Consider the following 16,216-nt stretch of genomic DNA (forward strand, 5'->3'; position numbering starts at 1 on the left):
TGGTGATGCTTCTCGTAAGAGAAAGAAATCACCTTGAGCAAAAGACAGCCTGATTTAAATGCGCCGTTTTCTTTGTTCGATGTTACATCCATAACAGTGGTTTCTATTTCAAGAACTTTATTTGTAACCTCCTTCTATGAAATATAGAAACAGATTTATTTTCGTTTCCAAAAAAGCATAGGATATTCAAAAGAGTAAGATAACTTATTTCATGCCATGCAACCTCATTACCATTAGACAAATCTGCAATAAGCTCGCTGCTTTGATTAAAACGTTTTTGTCCTAGATCCTGTTCAAGATGATATAGTTAGCTTAGATATGTTTCACAAGATTACCACCAGTGATACTGGGTTTCCTGTTTCTTAATCTAGCTGGAAAGAAATCTGCTTTTTCAGAAAATATTTTTTGCTGCGGATGAGCTACGAGCAGTCAGAGACAGCTCCAGCTCCTGTTTTGTGAAGGAAGATCTGGAAGACAATGAACATTGGTGTAAATGGTAACAGAAGGATTGAGAGGTGTGCTACAACGCAATGAGATCGGAATGAACCGGAACAAAAGATACATTTAAATCATACATTTCAATTTTATTTCCAAAACATTATCATTGTAGACATTTACAAGGAAGCGACCACCAGGTGGTATATCACATACCTCACCATACATCCATTTCTCAACGTATATTAAACATACACACATGTTGTGTCTTAAACAACTTACCATGAATTCACCGTTGCAAAAGCATGGTAACTTTTGAGTCAAAAGTTGATTTGCCGTGCCTCATCAGATTGGACCAACCCACCCCATTTGCAGGGGACGAATGACCGAGTTACTTGATTTGTCCAACCATGAAGGGAGTGTGATGTACCTCAACTACAAACTACAGATGATGAATATGAATTACATAACATGTATTTATGAATCCACGAAGGTTACGTCTGCCCCTTTCAGCAACGCACATAGTGGATACCGCAATGGACGTCATTGTGCGGGGACCCAACCCGGCCACCGTCAATGTTTGCCTGCATTCGAGAGAACTGGTCCAGCCATGGATGTAGTGCACATCCGTAGTCCATCTAAGTGGATTTGACCCATAACAAGTGACCAAATTGGAAATGATGATTGGTATTCACGGCTGTGGTAACTGATTAAAGTTGATGGCATACGCTAACATGATTATGAGGAGGACACGCTCTCTGCCTGATCAATCAGAACGGCCGTGTCCACATCATGAACTTTGTTTTGACTTCCTTCTAATCTAACAATAAACACAATAATGCATGTGTCACCGTTTTGTCAACGCACGCGGCGAAAGCCTTGTTTGGGTGCAGTGCAGCGTGAAATACTGAAGCTGTTGTCCTCCTCATTATTAAAGCACATTGGACTTACGTTGACGGGCACAATTAACGATGGCTATAGCGAACAATGACCAACCACAGGAAATTGCGTTCTGTTTGAATATGGTTAGATAGTGCGTCCTCCTCATAATGATGTTAACATATGTGATTAACTTGCGTTCCACTTAATGGGTTGTCGCAGCCTTCCGTACCAATCATATTCCCAATGTGATGTGCATGATGAAATCAAGAGAGAAAAAAGAGCATCTTCCAAACGCAAAGAGGCGATAATGACTTTGTAGTGACGTCATCAATCACAGACCATCTTTGAAAGCCAATCATCATCGTACTTAGTAAGATAATTGACTGTCACTGAACACATCGTTTACCTTCAACGACTCCTGCGTCAATGTTTGACATTCGACCTTTAGACCAGAGACATGATCTTGTTATCAAATTGCACCTTGATTGATTAAATGACTTATCTGCGCACATTCTAACATTATCAGCAGAATCTGATCTGACAAGCCAGTCTAACGATTTGATGAGGGGCACTGACTGAATGCATCGGGATTAATAGACTGGTACCAATAGATGGAGCCACCAACCCAACGAATCTCCAGTAGAGCTTCATTTACTCATCATAGGCAGAGTCACCAACCAAATCAGTCTCGTGTATAGCTCCATTTTCTCAGCACGTCCTTTAGAAGGATAAGAAGAACTGTAATCTTGAAATTCTCTTGAATCTTTCTGTAACTTATGAAAACCTCTTTCTCACGAGGTTTCGCTGACACTTCGCTGTTCCGGCTGCTCTCTTCCACATGTCCCTCACCAGAGTGAACCAGGTTGACCGAGTTCGTTCTCGATGTTGGTACTAAGATTCACAACCACCAAAACATAGTAGAACTCTTTACTACAAGCAACAACAAAACGTTCCAACGACGACAAAATGTTTAACTTTAACATTTGTTACCTTCAAAAGTAGATCAAATAGAAAACCCAGATGATGGGATGTATAGCCTTCAGGCCCTACAGATGTAGATGACCCGCGCCAGCGTAGAAACTCTAGCTACAATACAACCATTGGCTTCAAAATGACAAACAACTGTGTTTCAATATGGCCGCCTGGAGGCCATATTGCGCAACTATGTTTGAATATGGCCGCCTGGAGGCCATATTGCCATAGTCCACAATCACACCGAATTCCAGCGGTTACGAAACGTGCTCCGCTATTGGACGACGATAGACAAGGGACGCCACGGCATTGTTCAAGCTCCTCAACAGCCAAAAGGTGTGCCAAAGACGCCATGCGAAATGGAAGTGTTCTTATAAAACCCCGTCAGCGTGATCGATACTGTAATTCCAATCATAAAATGCATATCTTGGTGAATACGTGACGTCTTCTGAAGTTCTCCTTGACTTATCCGAATCCTTCTCCTTCTTCTTCAGTTTCTTGCTGTCCTTTTCTTTCTTTCCATCCTTCTCCTCCGCCTTTGGCTTCTCGTTATCCTCTTTCTCTTCTGGGAGCAGACCAACGCATTCTGCATATGACGGAGGTGCTGCAAGTCAAATGGAATGCGAAACTATTCATCATAATAGAGCACAGGATGAACGCGCGATGCCGAAGGTACTGAGTTCGAACCCACTAGGACCTGTCTCGTCGATGAACCTGTTGTTTGTGCTGTCAAGTGAGACCAGACAACGGATGTCTATCATGTTTTAAATGCTGTTGGTCGTTTGGGCGGCCCGTTTGTACCTTCTATTGACTGCAGGGGAAGGGTTTGCATGCTTGTCCGCTTAAAGTAAGAGACGGACAAGAGATTTGGGGGTGCTCGAGGCTACGCGTTTGCAGACCACCTCCATGCCAAAAAGCATAGAATTGTCATAGCGAGTAAGTATAACTTACGGATGCCATCGGGTAGAGACGTGGTAGACGTTGGTTGATGGACAATGGCATTGTTGACATTGTTGGTGGCCGCCTGTGTCGCAGCTTCAGCACCTGGTGTATCCTTCGAGGTGAGAGGTGGGATGGATACTGGTGGCACGGTGGCTGTGGCTGTGCCCGGCGTGTAGGGGAAGAACATTCCCTGTAGGGGGATCGTACCGATCACCAACGGCACGCTCATTTCAAGGCACGTGGCAAGACCAGATGGAACGATTTTGAACTGAAAATGTAACAGGGCGCAAAATCAATGGTCAGCAAAGATTACGGAGAAAGGTTGTCAACCAACATTGAAGAATTCATAGTTACTGGTCTAATTCAATGTGCTTTGTGTGGTGCAAGCTGCAAGATCTGATTTTCACCCGAAAACGAGGGTTCGCAAGGATGAACCATGTGCTATAGTTCTGTTCAATGAACTTACCTCAAGTTCATATCGTATATCAATAATACTACAGTCCTCCTTGTCATTAGTCGGGGGGATAGACGGCACCTGCATTTGGTCGGTCCAGATACACGAACCGCCAGGTTCAATCTCGGGCTTTTCGACATCGGCCATTGTCCATGACCTTCTCTTCACGTGACCTTGAGCTCTGTAGGTCACGCACTGTAAAATGAACATGATTTGACGAGACCCCTTGGTACACTATATGTTAGTTCAAAATGGATACATTGGTGTTGTTTTTAAACATTGGTGACTTATCATCCTTGGGCTAGGTATGTCTGTGGTCGAGGTCATTAACCTCTAACGACTGACATTTTCGAACACTACGAGCGGATCGACGTGTGCCCTGTTGATACTTATTGGGTTCATCGACATTCCATGCTGACTTATATGTGGGTGGGCAAATCCGAGGCTGCAGTATCTAGAAACTATTCTCAACATCAGCAACAGCGCAACACCTACCTGTTTCAGTCCTGCCTTACTACGAAATACAGTTCTATTCGAGTTGTTCGTAATTTCTGCATTCAGTGGTATCGCCTCCCCTGGTACATAGCCCGTCTTCTCCATTCGGAAGACAACCTGTATCGGCCCGGATTCACAGCACAGGCAACATAATGTTTTCTGCTTTTCCCTTTGTTCGGGACTCTAGAAATGAGGAAACAAATCAGAAAAGTGATTCGATCGACCAGTTGCGAGGTTTGGGCAAGAGTTCGCTAAGCCGCCTTGACGCCAACGCGGATTTGCGAACGCGAAAGAGTTGCGGGCTACTAAGGACAGGGTGTCTGCTAATAACGAACGTTTTTCTACGACAAGCATGTAATGCGAGTTGCACCCACATTGGAAAAATATCAAACACAGAAAAATAGTTTAAAAATGAAACGGGAGACGAACAAAGATACTGAAGGGAAATTCCGCCCACTCCTTTAAACCCCGGTATCGGTAATGTTCGTGTCGGTGATGGTATAGATTTTTCACTGACACCAAAACGAGATGGAAGACCAACATCAAATACGAGTTCTAACTGGTTGTGTTTTGAGCTGTATTAGTGACAGCGCTGTTTCATATTGTCAAGATTTTAAAACGATTTTTACAATTATGCGGTGTGTATACGAAAGGTTCGATGGCTTTGATGCCAAAACGATATGTAGAGAAGATTCCAGTTTCCACACATTATAAGGTCGCTGGTTTTGAAAAACGAAATCGATTTGAAGTTACGTTTGATGTGTTGGGCCGCGAAGAAAATGTGACTGGTCTGGCTTTTCCTAAAGGGAGCGGTTGCCAATTGAGACGCAAGACTACTCACGCTCAGCCCCTCGATCTGATTCAGGTCTTTATGGGCAATCACGGTGAACGGTCTCGACACAACCTTGTCACGTCCGTCTATTATCTCACAACGGGCTGTGGCTTGGAAGCGGATCTTCCCAAGTAAACCTTCGTAGGAGCTCGGCAGGTTTTGGGGCAACGTATAGGAGAAGTTGTGGGTGTATCGGCCAGGGGTGATTTTATGATCTTTGTTATCTGAAAGGTGTAACTGGGTTTAAGTGACTGATATCATACTGGAGGCAATGATTTTCTCACCGAACTACGCGAGGGTGGAGCTAAAAATAAAGGCTGGGCCAAAATCGAGGCGGCAGCCAATATAGAAATAAAACATTCACGAAGTCATCATTGTCATTTCGGCCTTAAAATGTTTACATTACCAAGTTAGCCTACCAAGTGGGAAATCGATCTTTTGGGTGAAGTATCCCTCGTGGGATTTGTAATGTCTCGTCTCGGTCCTCCTGCTGTCTCCAGTCCCCCGAGTCACCTGCTCTGTCCAGTGGCAGTAAGCGCCACCAGTGAATAACACGGTCACACCTGAAAAGTATCAAAACGTTTGAGATACATCACCGTGTATGATGTACCAGATATGAACAAAAGAGCGTATACTGCGTCCAGGTAGATTTTTCTATTCACAGCTGGAAACGGATTCAACATATCTGAACACTCTAGTAAATGGAAGTATTTGGTATAGTAGAGTATAGGGATTGTAGACCTGGAACAAAAAGTATTCAACACCCATTAGAATAGAAGCTAGCCAACACCAGATCCGAGCCGCACAACCAAAACCGTAGACACCACATGTTCTCAGGACCGCATACCCCGGGCCGATACTGCTACCCCTTCAGCCCTGCCCTCGTCGTCCATGTACAAGACATTGGTCTCCACCAAACAACACGTTCACGAGCCAACATACTAGAAACAGCCTCCGCCATGCAGTGCAGCTGTATAACACAAAGAAATGTACTTTAAAGACATTCCACTTTCACATTCTTAATACATACATTGTACAATACGAGTCGTTCTCACATCGCTCCATCTTTACTTAAAGGTCAAAGGGCAATGGACAACAAGATGTAACTTCATACTTAACAACATAAGAATCCACCACTGATTGCGATAACATTCTCTTGCCTTACCTCTAACAGCGATCTCATCTAATACCTCCATATTGAGGTGGCCTTTCACCAACTCTCCCGCCTGGTAAACCGGTTCCTGTCGATCGTACGCAATGGCAAAAACACTAATCTTCGCCGCCATAGAAAGCGTTGAAATCTTTCTCGTCGCCATCTTGGGGCCGAACGATGAAAACAATTGATAGAAAAGTTGCAATCACCCGCCTCCGAGATTTAGAAAGTTCCCGTCAAAGCATGAGACTGCCTGGCTGTTGTCTATAAGGCATACTAATGGCGCTCCCGCAGTATTCAAGTTAATTTGATGCAGATTGACGTCATGCGCAAGCTCCCTCTTTTAGCCACAAAGGCGCCAGGGGTTACTGTAGTATCTTATCTTCTCGATGTTTGTTGCCATTGACAACATCTCCAACTAAACATCGTATTCTTTACGTGCTGCTACTTACCTCTTTGATGTCTGGGAAGCTTTGTTACGGGGGAGGCTGTAGCGAAAAGGACGTCTTATGATGACGGCGGGTATGTATGGATGTATTTGCTGATATGCTGATATAGGTTTACAATGAATACAAACCCTCTGGAAAGAAGGAGCGAACATTCGCTCTTTAAAAGCTAGTTTGGTGATCGCTCTTTGATATGTCCACTCTGCTATATCTTTCTCTTGTTAGTTTCACCACATCAGAAAGTATTCTCCGATCACTGACGGTTAGGCCAATCAGCACATCAACGTTTCCCTCTTCTGTCGTCTGACGAGCGATTACTAAATGAGCTCTTCTGAGCGAATTTCGATTCTTCTTTTAGGGTCCGTCCTGGGGTAAGGTTTTCTCTGAATGCGATTTTTCTTGCAACGCACACGCGGAACCAGCATCATTTGTCATGCGATCACACATGCCCTGCGCGATTCCAAAGCAAAACCGCGTTCAGTGGAAACCTATGGACCGCGTTCAGCTGGCCTAAGCCTGGAGGAGTGAAATGTCACCGGATTTCTGGGTAATGGACTCAAGACACATAACAAACTGTTTACAAGTTAACTTGATGTTGACTTTAATGCAACCAAAGATACATGTATAGACGTTGTACTTATGCAGTAATGCAACTTCATAAACATAGACACAAGAATAACAATAAGAGGTAAATGAGTATGGCTGTCGACTGAGAATCCCATTGTGGACGTGACTGAGATAATGTTTTCCCTGGTTTCTTAGTGTTGTTCATCTTCCTATACCCCCTGATGCGGACAGCCTCTCGGATCAAACTCTTCCTCCGTTCCTCCTTTTTGTCAACAATGTTAATATGACAATCGCACTTCTTGCTACCAAGCATAGCTAGGTATATGTTATTCGTTCTATCGTCTTGTCATCTAAATGCACTTTGATGTAGAGTCGGTCGTCGATGATGTACTTTCCGCCCATCAGTTCAGACAGTGGCAGGAATCGCGGAAAACCTGAAATAACACTTCGGATAATGCTTAACTGCGCAAAACTATCGTCTTACAAATTTCACTATCTTATCAAGCACATGATGATGTAGGCAGGTTTATGAATGATGCAGATAAACTTCCATGAGTACGAGCGCTATAGAGATGCTGAACATCTTTATCAAGTGTTTCTCTGGTGTTCAACTTGCCTATGCTCAGGTTTCTCTGTAGACCTGGTCTGCCAAGGAACAACTCGTTCTCTTTAACTGGGTTCGGCACAAATGTCCTTGTGACGTGGCATTTCTCTGCCTCCTCTGATTGGTCGAGAACGGAGAAGGTGAGAGGAATGATGAAGGGCCACGCGAGCAAGCCATCATATTCGCCCTTCATGATGCAGAAGAAGAGCGAGACAAACTGGCCTTGAGCTGAAGGTGGAGAAGAGTTCTTTGATCAGAAACTATACTGTCAGGATGGTCGCTGAATTGAGCGGCAACAATCTATAGATAAGGCAGGTTTCTTATCCCCTACGAACGACAAAGTACGAAGCAGGAAAGTCTATCATGCCACCATGTCCTGTGTTAATAATTCATTTACGCTACACTCATTCATCGGCATTACGTTGTTTCGCCCCCTTACCTCGATGTTTGATAGAAGTATTCAGACCGAGTCCAATACACGGTCTATTGTCATCAACAAAGCCCGCTCACACCTAAGCCTCAATTCCCATTGTTCGACTGTCGCTTCACTGGGGTCGATTACAGGCCAAAACCGGCAAGGGCAAATCACCGTTATGGGCTAGAGAAATCTTCAAAAACCTGGGGTGATACAATACTTTTCAATAATTCCACGCTCAGTTGAGAGAGTATACCTTTTCCTTCGCCATTTGGGCAGATGCTGCACAGCATTCTGTAACCACGAGGATGACTCAGAAAAATAGGGCTGTAGATGATCCGTCTCGTCCCCGACATGGCTTCCGTCAGTCTCTGGCGGACGTTATCAATGCGCCAGATGAGCTGGTGTTTACCGTGGACTACCTTGAACCTCCTCACCCGATGTTCAACCTACAGAGCAAATGAAAAGTGGTCATAGAAATGTATCCCTAACCGACCTGACAACACTTCAAAGAGCCCAATGTCTCAGTCAGTTGTACTAAAACACCAGCCAGAGACTGGGTTTAGCACAAGTTCCCAACAGGCATCCGACCCGAGTCATTCCACAACCATCGATATCAGGAAGGGAACAGGCCCGTTATCATACTGGCGTACTGACCCACCAACACTTGTCCTCAGGCTATATTGTACGACACTCTGCCATTGCTCCCATCAATCAACCCAAGGGGTACAAGGCGGACAACACCTACGACCTGGTCACCGCGCTTTGGACGAGAGGTGAGATAGACTCAGTCGCCAGTCACGACAACCAAATAGCCAAAGGCTAGCAAAATTGCCTTGAACCCAGTCCTGTATCGCTATCCCAGAACAGAGGGACGTAGGGTATGCAGTTGGGTATTCGTGTCGAAGATGATGCAAAAGATGGCATTTCTTCGAACATGTAAATTGGTGAAAACGAATACTTGAACCTTTTGATAAGAGCCAAGTGGAGAGAGAATTGATACAAAAGTGGTGATCGAGGTGGTGATCATACCTTGTTCACTGTGTCAAGCCGTTCTGTGAATACTTCTGAATGGTTGGTAAGCATGCGCTTGGCCTCTTGCAGATCGAGAGCTATCTGATACAGCGTCTCGGCTTCTTCAGGGGAAAACACCCTGGAAAATACACGCACTTTTAAAAAACACCCTGTAATATTTTCCAGGCCTCAGGCGCTACAATAGTTGCTCTGAGTTTCACTGATATGACACGTTCAATCCACTTGAAAACCACTTTCACCAGTAAAGCGCGAGGTTGCCATGGAGGCGTGCCTCGTTGTAAAGGTTCCGTACCGGCAAATTGAATTTTAAGTCGCTCTCCAATTTCTCACCTAACTATTTTGCAATATAAAATTAAAACACTGCAACTTGTCGATACCGGTATACGGTATCTGACCACTCAGTACTTTTATAAGAGACTCCATTGGTAAAGTCCCAATGAATAGAAGCAATGCGCAGATAACGACGTAACATGAGTAATATCTGCCTGGCACGATGATCTCGATGCGGGAAATTGACACTGAAACCCAGCCAATTGGCCGGTATTAAAGCAAGGTATTAAAGTCATGATTAATGCCGTTTTTCTACTACGCCCGGGTCAGCAAGAAGCGACAAGGAAGAACAAACATTTGATGAATTAGGACTTACGTTGCTCCGTCAGCGTTAAGCCTGTCCGCAGATGGGGTAGAAAATTCTCTGAGCGCGCTGTCCACATCATCATCCCGAGACAGCATACTCAATGACGAAGCTCGCTTCTGTAGTTTCCTGGCGTTCTTTGGCTTGATCTTCTTCCGTTGGGTGGTGGACTTGCTTCTCCCTCCTGCTGCTGACGGTCGGCGGCTACCCACAGTGCTTCCCTTTCGTTTCGGGGTAGTGGTCTCCTTCGCCTTGACTTTCGCTTGTCGCGCAGCCCTCAGGATGGATGCAGCAGCTCCCGCGTGAAACATATTGGCAGGTTACGTTAAGGCCGCAACAAAAAAAGATTTTTCGTTTCGCTCAATTAGTTCGAATGAGTCTGTATACACGTCAGCAGTGATTGTGGTTACAATGCGATACTTTCAAGGCGTCGATTCCATCGTTGAAAAGAAGTAAATTTTGTTCCTAAGTTACTTTACCCTAACTGCGCACTATGCACACACGTAGCCTTACAGGAGCACGGACCGGACAGAAATGCGAAAATTATCCACTGGACAGGTTTGAAATAACCATTAAGAAGTATGACGTAGGACGCTGTCGAAATGTTTCAAGTATAGAACTGCGGTTTGAATTGATCGATGAAACACCTGAATCTAACGTTAGTAGTGGCTTATGAATTTATTATCACCAGCAGTCCCCCGTGTCCCATGCATGTTCAACATGATGACATGATACCGATAACATTCTTAAAGGATGTGCCTACAATGATAACCCCCTAATACCCGCCTGCTGTGACGAGTATACCACTGGAGTTTCTAGCAGATATGGTATCAGTCGTAACTGGGCCATGGCAGATCTAGCAGGCATGGAGAACTGGTATCTGATTGGTTGTCATTGATGTGACGTCATCCATGATGTTGGCCTCAGGCATAGCCGCGTCACACCTTAGTTAAGAGCGCTTTGTACTGCCTCTCTCTTAGTCAGCTAGGCTGTTCTACCACCATCTGCGATGAGAGCTGGGGAGTTTCTGCCCCATCCGACCGCGTCGCCTCTGCAATCACCAAGCCAAACAATCGCCAATCGATCGGCTTTCATCGTTCATTTACGACCCATGTTGAGCCAGCACACGGACGGTAAAGGCATTGTACTGATCGCTGTTACGGTATTTCAGGCTGGAATTGAAATGTACGAGCGTTCAGCTAGCTCATGAGAGAATCATCGTAGCAATATATAATTCAGTACTTTCTGGGCAAGGCTGCATACTTTCATCACTGGTATAGTTATCGTATTCTGATATGAATATGGACTGGTGCATGCGAAGGGAGGTCCACTGTTACAACTAGGTAGAGATTCATACAAAAACACTGCGGATTGCCTTGGTTTTCCTGGCCCGGTAAGTTGACTTTTTAACTCATACTTTGTGTTTCAAATGGCAGCCTAGTCCGTGTTGGTGTATACACATTGGAGAGTTTTCGCAAAGCAACCGAAACGACGCCAACCCGACCGCCTATCCCATTTGGTGACAGGCAAGTGGTCGAATAAAGGGATTGGCGTTCGCGTTCGGGGGCCTTTCGAAGACTCTCGAATATAGTCTTTGCCGGGAACGCTTCATTCTTACCACGTCAGTCTCAGATAACCTGGGGAGACAATGACCATGTGGTTGCCAAATATCCCGAAGCTACATTTCCTGATGATATTCATACCAGATACAGTGCGAGACAGTATGCTCCAATAACCAATCGCATTCCGTCCGTCATGCCACGATCACAAACACTTTTTGAGTAACTGCTGTATCCCATGACATCCCTAAACTGTTTTCATCACCATCGTTGTAAGCAACCTGACGATTTTCTCCCGTTTCTTTCCTCAGAGGATGTTTTCAAGAAGTGGCCACCTGTCATTGGTCTCCAACGACGATGGTGATCTCAATTTTACGGTAGGCATTCTTCTTGACGCAACAATGCTTCAAGTTCCTCCGGCTACAGTATAAGTTGTCCCGGGATAAGTCGTCCCAGTGTAACATCTGTCAGTGCTTCCCCTATTTCAGTGTTTCCCCTCCAGTCCACTAGTAAGGGTAAGGCCTCCACTAACCAAACAAACAGATACCATACCGCGATTTCGTCCCGGGACCATTCGTCCAGAGAATGATTCGTCCCCGGAGATGATTCGCCCCTGGTTCATTGCATGAAGTTAATACTCAGTAAAGGGGTAATAATCCATCTTTGAGTACCTTTATGTAAGCGTTTGAGTTGACCTCTCTGGAATATCATTTTTCGCAATGACATTTTTAAACTGCTTACAATGCTTGTATCAGGGACATCAGCTTTAGATGTTGCATATCAGGGACATCAGCTTTAGATGTTGCATATATACTTATCTATACAGTTATGTGTCGGCAATATCAACTGGCATGACAGGTTCAGTTGTCTAATTGTACCATCTTCACAAGTCCATATTAAAACTCATTTTCATTGGCCCACCCGAGAAATGATATCCGAACTGTTTCAGTCCATCTTCGGAAGAAAGCGTGGTAATGACGATGTGACATGGACAACACCGGCGAGAGATCAACTCCCCAAGATAAAGGTGGAGCCGATGTTTCGGGACAAGTTGGAGCATATACTGCGGCATCGTCCAGAGCCTGATCCTGGCGAGGAGGAGAGGGATGAGGCCAGTAGTGAGGGCGAACACGGTGCTCAGGTTTCGACTTTAGATACGACATGTAGTACTTTAGACACGAGTGCCTTTGGTCAGTATGATCTTCAGTCAGCTGATCGTGTTGAGGGTCCGACCAGAATTGCTGACGACGAGAGTGAGGGGTCCTCGTCTGATACCGACTCGGCTCCCATTAGAAGTCCTTTTGATATTAGGCTCTACGCGGGGGCTTTGAGCTATAACAGTTGGGACAGGCCAAGGAATGGCAGCGTCTTTGACTCGAATACCTTTGACACATTTGAGACGTTTGAAACAATAGCATTTAGCGCGGAAAGTTCTGTGTCGGATACCGATTGGCACATCATTCCGGAGCCCGCCTCCGCGGTAACAGCACAAGACAACACTGAGTGGGATGGAAGGCACATGGCGGCTTATGGGGCGTCTCTTCACGTACCCTCCACTGGTGACGATAGACGAGGTAGTATTAGGTCGAGTTCTTCAAAGAAGTCAGTGACGTTTTCTGAAACTGCGCCGGTGTACATCGAAAATGCCCCGGTGTACATCGACAATGACCCGGTACGCATTAACGTAAATGATCCGGAATACATCGATGTTGAACCGTCACCGGATTACGAAGACGAAATCAAAGTTCCTGCGGCGCCTATGCAAGACAGCCACAAGAGACAGGGCACAACAAGAGGCAAGGACATCATACGGCTGAGGGAAATCTACGGCAAACCCATCGTGTCCAGCACTGCTGTGGCCAAGGTGAATCCGATATATGTCGAAGATCGGTTGGATTCGGCTGAGGAACAACATGAATCTCTCACAAAGCCGGAGGTGGCACTGTCCATCAATGACACCTACCTCAAACAACTACGGATAGAGAAATATAGACTCAAGTCGGATGTTAAGAATAATAATGATCCATTGGTCGACGTTGGAGGGAAGGAACCTCACGATATTGATGGTATTTGGACAATCGATAAAAAACAGGTGAGTTCATTTCAATCTTCCATTGCCTCCTCCTCGGGGGTTTCCATCTCAACAACAACAACAACGACTGCCGCGTGGGGAGGTTGCTTATACACACACATCTTCTAATCTCTCATCAAATTCAGATCAATGAGTTACTGCATCAAAACCAACAAACGAAATGTATAAGAATGTTGTTTGAGACAATTCGAATATAAAATAGAGTGATATGTTGGTGTGGACCTATCTGAAAGCTACATGTCTATAAGCCTTTGAACACCAACATCTCATCAGGGTGGTATAAAACCATGAGCGTCAGCATGGAGGAATTTTGACTGCGTCAGTCGTGTTCGGACAATGGCGTCTTGACATTATATTTCAACGCTATCGAGTGAATAACCTTGCCCGATATTCCGCCCAAAGTTGGGTGCGCCGGTTTAGGCGGTAACCCGCCATGCTGCCAATCAACACTGGGCAAAGTTTCCGTTCAATGCGCTGCGGTGTATGGGCAAAAGTACTGCTGAGTCAGCCAAAGTATAAGTACCCAACATGATTAGTATGTTGTCAGTATAGGCAACCTCCGGAGTCCATCTCAGACATCAACTGACGGGGAAAAGCACTCAACATGCTCATTAACCAGTAACCAGAATTTAAAATCGATGCATACCGGTACATTTTATGGTCACGATGTATGCATAACGGAGGGGTTGGTTAAATCGATCCTTCAGTATATGTATCATTAAACCAAACTCTCAATGGACTGTGTATAAGCAAATATTAATGACTATACTCATATGTGGGGAAGTATTGAATTCACCATGAGCACCATGAACAGGACCATTGCAAATTGCCATCCACCATCTACACACTCAGGCTATACATAAAATCATGTCAGCTAAACATGAAAGCCCAAGGTGAATTTTAGGTGGAGATTTTACGTACAACATACGTTTGGCTTACAAGAGTGGGAGAAGTACAACCGAACAAATCTTCCACATCAGGTGATTAACCGAAAAACATGTTGACGACCAGAAGGAACTACATCACAATTTCATCGGCTCCATGAGGGCTTTTGACCACGTGTGGCACGAAGGCCTATGGACGGTCATAAGGGACAACAACACAACATCGATGAACCCCTTGTCAAAATCACCAAAGCGCTCTATGAAGACGCAACAAGGGTAGTGTTCCAGAACAACCAATCCGGCGAGTTCTTGGAGTCCGACAAGGATGTCTTCACTCCCCTGCACTCTTCAACAACGTATCAAGCAACGTGCGCTTTGCAGACGACATCGACCTGACAGCAGGCGACGGGGGAGAACATTAAGATCTCTCTGCATACCCGGGTAGAGAGATCTTTTTAAAGAAAAGAGAAGGTCACTTTTTTCATTTTCTCATTTCAGTCAATCTCGAATTCGTTGGACTACGAGTTGCGGGGCTATGACACACTCATCAAAAAGACATTAGACAAGGAAAGAAGGCGCAAAACTGGTCTCCTTATCGTACTGGCTATGCTTGTGTTCCTCTTCTTAGCTTGTGGGATAGGTATGATAGTATACTTCGCTAAACATGCTTCGTGATGACGTTTTCTGTAAATGCCTTCCTGAACATACGTTAGGCGTTTCTTGCACCCTGCGCTTGATTGCCTCTCTAGTCTATATTTCTCAGGCAAAGCGAGGTGAGTAACAAAGGCCGATGCGCAATGTACGCGGCTATAAATTGACTGAGAGACAGTATCGAATGATACATACTAAAAAGCCAGTTAAATCAGCATGTACAACCACAGGCATATGAAGATCAAAACTCCGGCCCAACGTTTAACACTCGTGATGAGTGTTGTCAGTTGAGCTGGAGTTTTGACCTTCATGTGCCTGTGGTAACCTTTCCGAGAATCTCCCACCACTCAGAGGCACGGCAAGCACCTCTCAGAGCGAATTCAGTCGCACACTGAAGGCCATATTTTATGCTGTAAGCTGTATATGCTGGGCCCTAGAGCCTGGACGTTGTCGGTGCCCCTCCTTCATGAAGGAAGGAAGGAAGGCGGAGACTTTGACGACTGACTCACACCGCCGCCGATAAATCGCTCGGCCTATGTGATGGTGAAAATGAAGATGCTGAATATGACATTCATAAGTAGGGTATGTTTGATCAGCGAAGCTGCAGAGCTGCCTGGCCAAAGCACGGAGCCCATTCATTGCTTGTCCGAGAGACACGTTCTAAAGATGACCACGGACATCTGCGACAGTTACCTTTGTTAAGGCGGTGCGCCAACTGCGTCTTATATTGATGCAGTTTTCGTTGGCATTGTATACAACGTATTGCAATAATCATAAACATATCATACTGGTGAAGACGCTGGGTTGTATGAACTAATGGCCTTGTAAAATCGTATTTGAATGTGTCTTAATCTATTGATACAAAAGCTGTTCTCGTGTCAAGAAGATGTTATCGATTTTCTTACTAATTTGTAAAAAGGATTGGAGCGCATTGCTTCCGTTTAATTGTCAGATCATTGGTTTCAAAGGTATCCATGTTAATACAGTGGAGGCCATTTTTAACCAGGGTTAGCAGATGTGTCAAATGCTGTCCTGGATTATGAATTGGCCTTTGTTTATTTATGATAAATCATCAAAGCAACAACAGAGATTGTGAAATATTGCATTCTTTATTTGATATGTTCAGGACAAATTCAAATATATAACTTACTCATAATCGGTGTC

The 16,216-nt window shown here is 44.9% G+C and overlaps 3 protein-coding genes across 3 annotated transcripts; 1 reads left to right on the forward strand and 2 right to left on the reverse strand.

The window, feature by feature from the left end:
* Positions 1-617: 617 nt before the first annotated feature.
* LOC135483459 (arrestin domain-containing protein 3-like) lies at positions 618-6,432 on the reverse strand. The gene is made up of 7 exons (XM_064764410.1): positions 6,178-6,432; positions 5,432-5,575; positions 5,022-5,236; positions 4,181-4,363; positions 3,698-3,880; positions 3,241-3,499; positions 618-2,893 (listed from the first exon to the last, which is right to left on the reverse strand). Exons 1-7 carry the CDS (start codon positions 6,326-6,328, stop codon positions 2,661-2,663), a joined length of 1,368 nt encoding a protein of 455 aa, XP_064620480.1. The 5' UTR covers positions 6,329-6,432; the 3' UTR covers positions 618-2,660.
* A 2,791-nt stretch (positions 6,433-9,223) lies between these two features.
* LOC135483874 (uncharacterized) lies at positions 9,224-10,378 on the reverse strand. Its single transcript, XM_064764927.1, has 2 exons — positions 9,879-10,378; positions 9,224-9,350 (listed from the first exon to the last, which is right to left on the reverse strand). The coding sequence occupies exons 1-2, from the start codon at positions 10,175-10,177 to the stop codon at positions 9,224-9,226; spliced, it is 426 nt and encodes a 141-aa protein (XP_064620997.1). The 5' UTR covers positions 10,178-10,378.
* A 607-nt stretch (positions 10,379-10,985) lies between these two features.
* LOC135500111 (uncharacterized) lies at positions 10,986-15,909 on the forward strand. Its single transcript, XM_064791328.1, has 4 exons — positions 10,986-11,259; positions 11,737-11,802; positions 12,375-13,517; positions 14,900-15,909. The coding sequence occupies exons 2-4, from the start codon at positions 11,740-11,742 to the stop codon at positions 15,074-15,076; spliced, it is 1,383 nt and encodes a 460-aa protein (XP_064647398.1). The 5' UTR covers positions 10,986-11,259; positions 11,737-11,739; the 3' UTR covers positions 15,077-15,909.
* The last annotated feature ends 307 nt before the right edge of the window (positions 15,910-16,216 follow it).

The sequence above is a fragment of the Lineus longissimus genome, chromosome 2 (assembly GCF_910592395.1).
Source record: "Lineus longissimus chromosome 2, tnLinLong1.2, whole genome shotgun sequence".
Taxonomy (NCBI): domain Eukaryota; kingdom Metazoa; phylum Nemertea; class Pilidiophora; order Heteronemertea; family Lineidae; genus Lineus; species Lineus longissimus.

Excerpts from the sequence above, each read along its gene's own strand:
- LOC135483459 (XM_064764410.1), bottom strand. The coding sequence starts at position 6,328 with ATGGCGACGAGAAAGATTTCAACGCTTTCTATGGCGGCGAAGATTAGT. Across the intron at positions 3,881-4,180 it reads GTAAGGCAGGACTGAAACAG|TGCGTGACCTACAGAGCTCA; the intron begins GTAGGTGTTGCG and ends TTCATTTTACAG. Across the intron at positions 3,500-3,697 it reads ATATACGATATGAACTTGAG|TTCAAAATCGTTCCATCTGG; the intron begins GTAAGTTCATTG and ends TTACATTTTCAG.
- LOC135483874 (XM_064764927.1), bottom strand. The coding sequence starts at position 10,177 with ATGTTTCACGCGGGAGCTGCTGCATCCATCCTGAGGGCTGCGCGACAA. Across the intron at positions 9,351-9,878 it reads CTTAACGCTGACGGAGCAAC|GGTGTTTTCCCCTGAAGAAG; the intron begins GTAAGTCCTAAT and ends TGTATTTTCCAG.
- LOC135500111 (XM_064791328.1), top strand. The coding sequence starts at position 11,740 with ATGTTTTCAAGAAGTGGCCACCTGTCATTGGTCTCCAACGACGATGGT. Across the intron at positions 11,803-12,374 it reads ATGGTGATCTCAATTTTACG|TCCATCTTCGGAAGAAAGCG; the intron begins GTAGGCATTCTT and ends GAACTGTTTCAG. Across the intron at positions 13,518-14,899 it reads GGACAATCGATAAAAAACAG|TCAATCTCGAATTCGTTGGA; the intron begins GTGAGTTCATTT and ends TTCTCATTTCAG.